We start from the raw sequence: 9,438 nt of genomic DNA, 5'->3' as shown, positions 1-9,438 counted from the left end.
TTTTTTCATATTAGCAGAACAAGTATTCTTGAGTTTGGAAAGAAATCTACTCACTGTCGACTGATTACAAGACACTCTATAAGCAATAAGACGGGAAGAACACCCTTCCTCACGTAAAGCAACAGTAGCACTCTTTCTTCATGGCGTCAACTGCACGTAACTCGCCATCTTGACACAAGGAAGGAATGACTGCAACTCTTGCAGAGTGTGCTTATATAGCTGAAAGTAGCAGCTGATGCAATATTACATCATCATCTATGCATGTCACTCTTATCTGATACAATCTGTAAGAAATATTGCCATATACTTACGTTATTCGGACGACAATTACAATTTTAAGGGGTGATGCACTTTCTTTGAACACCAGTGTATATAAACAGTCTCATCATCATGAAAATGTAAGCAGATTTTATTTTTCACAGAAAGAAAGGACCTCACTTTGTAGTTCTGAGCACAGCTCATATGATGACTTGAATATCATTTGCATCATTATTGTAAAGCCTGCCAGGATGCAGCCTGGTTTAGTACTGATGATAGCCACCATGGCAGTCTGAAAACCGCCATGGCTATCACCACCGACAGAACTTCTGCGACCAACATCAGAACCTGCTTGGTGAAATCAATATGATAATCCATCACAAGTATGTTTTAGGAAGGTATTTTCCTGTGATATAATGTTGCAAAATGGCACTGTTTTAAAATGATTTAGCATCTACATAATAGCTTGACTGATCAAATATTTTCTGAATTCATCACAGTACAGAAAAATGAGACAGTGATAACTTCAGTATTTTCCTTTGCATTCCACATAAAATACAGCACTACAGAGAAAAACATTTTTTTTTTTTTTTTTTTTTTTGTTATGTGAAATATTTTACATAAAAAATCTGACAATAACCCAATCTTTAGCATTTCAGGTTTCGTTTTTAAGTTTTCCTGTTTGGGGCTGACAGGACATGAAAACAGATTGTGTGTGCATGCATGCATGCAAACACACAAAAACCAATATGGAAATAAATTTTCTTTTTTTAAAAGAAAAAAATGTGCACATTCTCAGAATGTTTGTGGGATCCCAGAGGGAAGGATCTTTATTGACTTTATATATATAATATATATATTACAGTTCATACAGTGAAAATATAAAAACTTGTGTGCTAGAGACTGTAAACACAGTACTTATATACAAAGAATAGATAACACAGCTTGTGGAGGATGGCAAAAAGTGGAGTACCAATGAACTGCACAAATTTATCTACTCCTGGATAAACACTTTGGACCCTCTCCTGAACTTTCACGCACTAACAAAGGAAGATTTATATCAAAACGCCAATATGAAATCTGAATGACAAGCTGCATTCCCTCTAGTAGAAGAACATGCAATTTGTTTTAACACTGATTTTAATGTTCCATGAAACTTCTGAAAAGTGATGCAAACACAGATGCATTTAAAATAAAGATGTCTGATCTTTTGTCCTCTGAGAACTCACAATTTTTCATCAAAACAAGATATCCTATTTAAATAAAAGGAACAATAATTTCATGTTTTGTTTTGTAATATACAGGTAAAGACTATAAAGTCCAATCAATCATATGTTATCCAGGCACTCTGTCCATGAGCTGAACAACTGCCACTAATGCCCATCACCTTTGCTGCAGAGCCTTTCCCGAGCTGGAATTCTGAGACAGATGTGAGTAGTAAACCAGATCAATGGCCTTACTTATTTTCAGTGAGCTAAATCCAGTACCTTTATGAAATTATCACTGAAGTAGTATGTCTATCTGTCACCAAAATCTACTCAATGAACATATCAGTCTTTCTGATTTTAATGTAATGTCAAGTTTGAAATCTTCAGTATTCCTAATGGTGTTTATCAAAGCTTCTCTAGTATCTGGGGAGAAAAAAAGAAAAAAAAAAAAAAAAAAAAGAAAAGACAATTCAATAAAATAAAAAAATAAAAGATAAACTAATATAACACAAGTGAAATGCTAATTCTTATAAAATCATAATTCATCTTATAATTAATATAATTTGCACATATATACTTCAAATTCATATTTTTGGAATATATGCAAAGGATAATGCAAATGGGAACTACAACTATGTATTTCTCATTTTGTTCATTCAAATTCAATGCAGTGTAATGTGCATTATGTACAATGCCCTGAAAATTTCAATTTTAAAGGTTGAAGCTAGTCATATCATTTCTATGATTAGCTACAGCCTAGATGGCAACAAAGACAATGCTTTTATTTGAAGATAACAGACATAACTATATAAATACTTTTTTTAATGCTATATAGGTAAATATATTAAACCCTTACCTATATTTCCCCCCTTTATTTCTAGCTATATTTTATACTTACCTCTATTTAATCAGCATAAACAGGATCAAAGAGCAGGCACCTAATTAAAACCTTACATAATATTCAAGCTTGAAAAATAAATGAAGAAAAACTGCATAAAGAACAAATCACAACAAGACATTCGATAAAAATAATTTATCAATTTTTTCCTACATGTAAATTAATATATATATATATATATATATGACTGTTTCCCATTATTAACTATTTTTAAACTCAATTTCTTTTCCACAGAAAACACTGCCCAACCCCCCCAGTGTCACAACAACAGTCTACACAATAATTTCAATAATACAAAATGCAAACAATGCATGCACTATTAACATACAAAAAAAAATAAGCATCATTTATATACTATTTTAAAACTTTAGTCTGGTAATATATTGGATAACAAACAGCTAGCTTGTTATTAAAAAAAAAACCCACTTCTTCAAAGTAACAACAACACTGGAAAGAATTTTTTTTTACAGCTACACCTCTATGATTAAAAAATAACAATGCAAACAGAGCGAATACATACTAGAGAAATACTTAAACGCATATTGACGTTATCAGGAAGCTTACAATAAGTTAAACTAGCCTGCAATCAAGTTACTAAGGCGGGCTAATGAATGCTAATTCAGACTACAAGAAGTCTTTTGCTAAGGTCAACAAAGAAAAGGAGCAACTGTTTCTTTATGTTAACACTAGTAGGAAAGGGATGAACCACATTGTTCCAGTGGATGTAAATGGCACAATTATTGATGACACTATACAACGTACTAAAAAATCTCAATAAATATTTTGCATCTAAATTCATAGATGATATTTTTGAGGATGTCGATACCATTAGTACACCTAATTCCAACTGGGAGTTAAAGTTTTATGATAACTGAAAGGATGCTGGAAACAAAATTGCTGAAGCTAAAGTAAATAATGCACCTGAGACTAGTGGAATCTATCCAATTTAAGGAAGAAGTAGCAAAAAGAGGTAAACAAACCATTAGCCATAATTATGAGAACATTGTCCTTGGATCATCTAGAGCAGGGGTGGCCAACAAGTCAATCGTGACAAATTTTAAATATATATAAAAAATAGATTAGTCAAAATCTAAATGTTATTATTATTATGCACCCCACTGCATACTTTTATTACAAACCCACTGAACCAAGTGACTACTCTTGTCACCGTGCAGCCATTAGTTACACTGTGGAGAGCATAGTGTATGTGCCGAATTCTTATTTAGCTTATTTAATATTAATAACTGGACAGTACTTATATGTCAATTTAATACCCTTTGATTTAAAAAGAATACAAGGAAAAAGAGTAAAACGTATCATTTTCATCAAGAGTACTTTTTTTAACTAGAATACTTTTTTGTAATGATAAAAGAAAAATGTTGTTGTTTGATTTGCAATGATTCCATGGCTATACCCAAAAAAGGAGATTTAGAAAGACACTTAATCGCACTCCATGATAAATACCAATCGGATTTTCTGCCTAATAGTGATCTAGAAAAAATAAATTAAAAGAACTTAAATCTAGATTATTTGCACAACAAAAATTTTTTCGTGACACCTAATTTACAATCTAAAGCAGTAACTATAGCATCATTTAAAGTGAGTCATCTTCTTGCAAAAAAAATCCATTTTCTGATGGTCAATTCATCAAAGATACATTTTTAGAAATAACAGATTCTCTCTTTGAAAATTTTTAAGAACAAAAATGAAAGTAAAAGTTCTCTTCAAGATCTGCAATTATCTTGAAATACTGTGATGCGACGCATCAAAAAATGAGTAAAAATGTGTGCGAACAATTGCCTGCTCATATTGCTAATTACATGTTCTTTTCTTTACAACTGGATGAATCTACTGACGTTAGTGATATAGCTCAATTGCTCACTATTTGTATGGTTTTTGATGATTCTGCCACTAGAGAAGAACTGCTGGGTATGGTTTCGTTAAAAGAAAGAACCAGAGATCTTGATATATTTCACACATTCAAAAATTTTATTGAAAAAATTAAATTACCACTATTTAAGCTTGTATCAATAACAACAGATGGAGCTAAAGCAATGACAGGGCATCTTAACGGATTCATTGCACTGTGCCAAAAGGATACCATAAAAGTGTTATGTCCATAACACTTAAAAGTGTTATGGACATAACACTTTTATGGTCCTTGAGGTTGTCACATACATTCCCTCAGATATGCCAGACAAGCTGTACTTGCTACCTGGGAGTTTAAAATGCTAATGGAACTGATATTCGGGTGACACGCAAGTCAAGTAGACCAATTTTCCGGACAGTCTCTGACAGCCACATCCTCTGCTTGCACCTTCACGATGGTGGGATTGTTAGTAATCATGGGTATAACCCCGTGCACAAGCACACTGTGGGTGACCACCCATGTGTGAACCAACGTAAGCAGGTGTTGAGGTGTGGCGCCCACACCACATGGAGGAATGCAACCACTCTGTGTTACCAGGTAATACTAGGTGGTAGATGACTCATCAATCGGTGCAATACCACCACTTTGCTTAATGGAGGCTTGAAGTGGTGGAACCCATGTTTAGTCTCCAGAGCTAAGTTCCGGTCAACTCTTCCATCATGCAGTATGACTGATGACTTTTGAGGTTATGATGGACATCATGGCGAGATCCAATCTTAATTACAATTCAAGGGTACAGCTCTAAAATGGTGTTCGCAGGCCAGCCACTAGTTAATACACCGGAATGAACCTATTGGTAGCTGTTTAGGAGGCTTTCAGATCAACTAGTGTATAATCTTGCTACCTCTACTCTGCCAGATTGTGACTGGAAGGAGGTCGAGTAGTGTGCATGTTGGGGGACATTGTCGAGGCCACGTTATGTCAAGGATCTGGGTATATTCTTACCATTTATACGCCATATCCAAAAATTTCATTACTCCATACAGCATGTATCCCCCACTTTTTCTTACTATTGAATACACCAAGAATTGTCAAACTAATAGAGTAAGCTTATTTGCGAAAAGATCTAAACCTCCCAAACACTTCCAAATTCATTTTACAAATATATGTGGTCTCAATTCTAATCTCAACAATGTCCATTTCCGTTTGCAGTCTGCCAAACCCCCATGTACTTTTTCTGATAGAATCACAGTTATCAGTTGATTCAACTACTGCTCATCTCACTTGTCCAAATTATTCGCTTTATGATTCCTTTCGCCTCAAAGGTGGTACTTGTGCATATATCCATACCGATATTCCCTGTCAGAGACTTGGTAATTTGGAATCTCCTCTTCTTCGATCTTCTCTGGCTTAAAATCTCTCTACCTCATTGTGTCAAATTCATCTGATGTCTCTACTGTTCTCCCAACTCCAATAATCACTTGGAGCTCTTTGACTTCCTGTCTTTGCAACTTGACTTTCTCTAGTCCAACTTTCCTAACAGTGAGGTAATTTTCCTTGGTGATTTTAATGTTCACAACTCCAGCTGGCTTCCGTTTTCTAGTCACACCGACCCAGCAGGTCGAGATGCTTAGGCTGTTGCAATTACTAATGACCTTGCACAGATTGTTTATTTACCTACAAAAATACTGGACAATCTTAACCACACAGCCAACACGCTTGATGTTTTTCTCACAAACAATCCTTCTAATTACATGGTCGAAGTGAGTGGTCCTATAGGAACCTAAGATCACAACTTGGTGATTGTCTCTTCTCCAATGGAGCCTTTATCTCACTGCTATTCCCAACGTCGTGTTGTTTGGCATTACAAGAATGCAAAATGGGATGACCTCTGAGATTTCTATCTTGTTTTCCTCGGTTGGATTACTGTTTCAAAACTTCTGATGTCAAACGTTTGCTCACATCATGTCAGTGAAATTATTCTTGTTGGAATGAAATCCTTTATCCCACACTCCACTTTAAAATCTCATCCTTTATCTAAACCTTGGTTTTCCTATAAATGTGCTAAGGCTGTTGAAGTGAAGAATGTTGCATATTGTAATTGGCTTGTTTCCAATTCTTCAGTATCATTTTCTGCCTACACCAAAGCTTGCAACAATTGTAAGGCACTTATTAATCAGTCCAAACTAGATTTTGAACAGGTTAAGAGTAGAAAACTTGCTTCTTGTCCTAATATTAGCTGAGCATTCTGGTCTCTTTCCAAAGCCATTGCTCGAACTTCTGCCCATCTTTGCTCCCACATCTATCAAAACCAGATGGTTCTGTTGTCACTTCAGCCAAGGATAAAGCTGACCTGCTAGCGTCCCATTTTTCTTCAAACTCATGTATAAACGATTTTGGTAAAACACCTTCCACCATTCCCAACACGCTCCATTCAATGCCTCCTGTGGTCTTCTGTCAAAAGGATGTCAGAAGGATTTTGACAAATCTTGATCCTAAGAGAGCTCCACGTCCTGATGGTATTTCTCCACTTGTGCTCATGTGCTCCTGAACTTACTCCTGTTCTTTGCCGCATTTTCTCACTTTCTTATTCCAAAGGTGTTTTTCCTTTTGCTTGGAAATTTGCTCATATCCAGCCAGTTCCTAAAAAGGGAGACAAATCCTCCCATCCAATTATTGTCCCATTGCAATTACTTCTATTCTTTCTAAAGTAATGGAGAAATCACTTAACCGGCAACTCTTAAACTACCTAGAAACCTTCTGTCTGATCAACAATTGCCAGTATGGATTTCATCGGTGTCGACCACTGGTGATATTCTGGGCTTATGTTATCCATTTATGGACAAATTCAATGGAAAAGTTCAGTGAAACACAAGCAGTTGCTCTTGACATCTCAAAGACTTTTGATCGTGTTTTGGCATAAAGGTCTTCTAAACAAGCTTCCATCTTATGGTTTGCCAAATGTTTTTTGTAATTGGTTATCCAGTTTTCTCCCTGATCACTCATTGAGGGTGATGGTAGATGGCTCTCTGTCTTCTAACTTCTCCACTAATGCTGGTGTCCCCCAAGGCTCAGTTCCTTCCCCCACTCTTTCCCTCTTGTATATTAATGACCTTATTGCACTGACTGGAAATCCTATCCATAGTTTTGCCGATGATAGCATTGCATTCTACTTTCCATTTTTAAGAAACCCTGCCCTGCTCAATCAGCTTCAACTTCTCGAATAGCCGCTACCAATTTTCCTTAAATGCCGATCTCCAGGTAATTCTCCAGTGGGGCAAAGACAACTTAGTTGATTTCAATTCTTCTAACTTGCAAAAAGGATTGTTCTGCTCCTAAGCTTATCTTTGGTGACACTCTGATTTCTAGGAAAGATGATATCTCTTTTGGGGATTACCCTGACTTCTATTCTCTCTTGGCACAAGCACATTACAAATGTTGCTTCCTCTGCATTTAAAAAACTTGGTTTTCTCTTTCGCTCTCAGCATTACTTTTCTTCCAAACAGCTGTTCACTCTGTACAAATCGCAAATCTGCCCTACCATGGAATATTGTTCCCACATCTGGGGTGGTGCCCCCAAAACCTCTCTAAGGCTTCTAGATTCCATTCAGAAGAGGGCAGTTAGGTTAATTAATAACTCCTCTCTAACAGAGTGTATCCACTCGCTTTCTCATAGATGTACTGTTTCTGCTGCATGCCTCTTCTACAGATACTTCCATGGGCACTGTTCTTTTGAATTGGCTTCTATAATTCCTGCTCTCTCTCTCTCTTTCAAAACAGTCTAAACACGTGCTGCCACTAGCCAACATCTACTTATTGTCCAACTTCAAACTCACAGAACCAACTTTTCATCTTCCTCGTTTATTCATTCAACTTCCGTTTTCTGGAACAACCTTCCTTCATACGTATTTCCTGAAAATTACAGTCCACAGAAGTTCAAATCTAATGTCAACAAATATCTTCTTTCATCTTCTCAACCTCCAATCCAAGCACGGTACTAAGTACTATAGGTTCTAATACCTCTCGTGTTTGGAGTTTTCATAAAAAAAAACAAAAAAAAAAAAAAAACATAGCTTTCCAAAGAGTGAATTTCATCAGAGGGTAATCTCTTCAAAGGAGACTTTTCAAAATGCAACTCAATGAAAATGAACCAGATCTGATATTACACACAGATGTGAGGTGGCTGAGTTGGAGTAAGTTTCTACAGAGATTTCGAAACTTGCTGAATGAAATTAAAAAATTTGTTGATCAAAGGGAAGATGATTATCGGCAGCTATAAGATATGGAGTGGTTGTGTGATCTGGCTTTTTTGGCAGATTTTACCAGTAAATTAAGTGAACTGAATTTGGAATTACAAGAAAACAATAAAAATGTGGGTGACGTGATTAGTAGCATTTCTGCATATAAATATCAATTTTTGGCAATGGCTAAGGATCTGAAAGGAAAAAAAATTCGATCATTTTGCAGATATATAAGATCATTTGCAAAAATATCCTGTTTTTGAATTTATTAGTGAGAAATATGTTTCTGAAATTGAGAAAGTTGTGGATAATTTGAAACTAGATTCAGTGATTTTAAAACAATTGAAGACATTGTTCAATATATTTCTTATCCATTTAATGTCGACTTAGATATGAAACAAATTGCAGAAAAAAAAAAAAAAGAAAAAAAAAAAAAACTTAAGAGATTTTTCACATGGAGAAAATATTATATTGCGAAATGATATCTTCCTAAAAGCCAGGTTATCAGAAAAAAGACTTTTGGAAATATGTTTGCCAAAAAAAGTACCTAGATGTAAAAAAAATGCAGCAAACTTTTAAATTCCTGTTTTGGTTCCACATATCTATGTGAATCGGCCTTTTTCGTATTTGTAACAAACAAAGATGAAGAATCGCTCTACTCTTACGGACTTGCATACAAAAGATTCTTTACGGTTGGCCTTATCACAGTATATCCCGATTTTGAAAGCTTGGCAGATGACATTAAGACAAACTTCACATAAATTAAAAATTTAAATACATATGAATTTAAAATAAGAATTCTGAATTGTATTTAATTTTAAAAATTTATAAACATTTTTCAATGTGTATTGATTAACAACATTTTTCAATTCTTTGTGTTAATTAACTTTTTTAACCATGTGCAATGAAATTCTTGAGATGGTAGATCACATCACAAATTAAGTTGGCCATCCCTGATCTAGG

General features: G+C 35.1%; 1 protein-coding gene across 1 annotated transcript in view; it reads right to left on the bottom strand.

Annotated features, from left to right (window-relative positions):
• Positions 1 to 1,480: 1,480 nt before the first annotated feature.
• The window catches only part of LOC150076854 (poly(A) polymerase type 3-like), a 341,061-nt gene continuing 333,103 nt past the window's right edge, over positions 1,481 to 9,438 (bottom strand). The window contains exon 23 of the mRNA XM_090386405.1: positions 1,481 to 1,889. Within this exon, the coding sequence (XP_090242531.1) occupies positions 1,872 to 1,889 (18 nt within the window). The 3' untranslated portion in view covers positions 1,481 to 1,871. The remainder of the gene's footprint in view (positions 1,890 to 9,438) is intronic.

This window comes from Mastigoproctus giganteus, chromosome 12, assembly GCF_048544385.1.
Source record: "Mastigoproctus giganteus isolate SK-2022 chromosome 12, ASM4854438v1, whole genome shotgun sequence".
NCBI classification, from domain to species: Eukaryota; Metazoa; Arthropoda; class Arachnida; order Uropygi; family Thelyphonidae; genus Mastigoproctus; species Mastigoproctus giganteus.
Note: the sequence above shows the minus strand (reverse complement) of the source record. Positions and strands in the feature narration are given on the sequence as shown.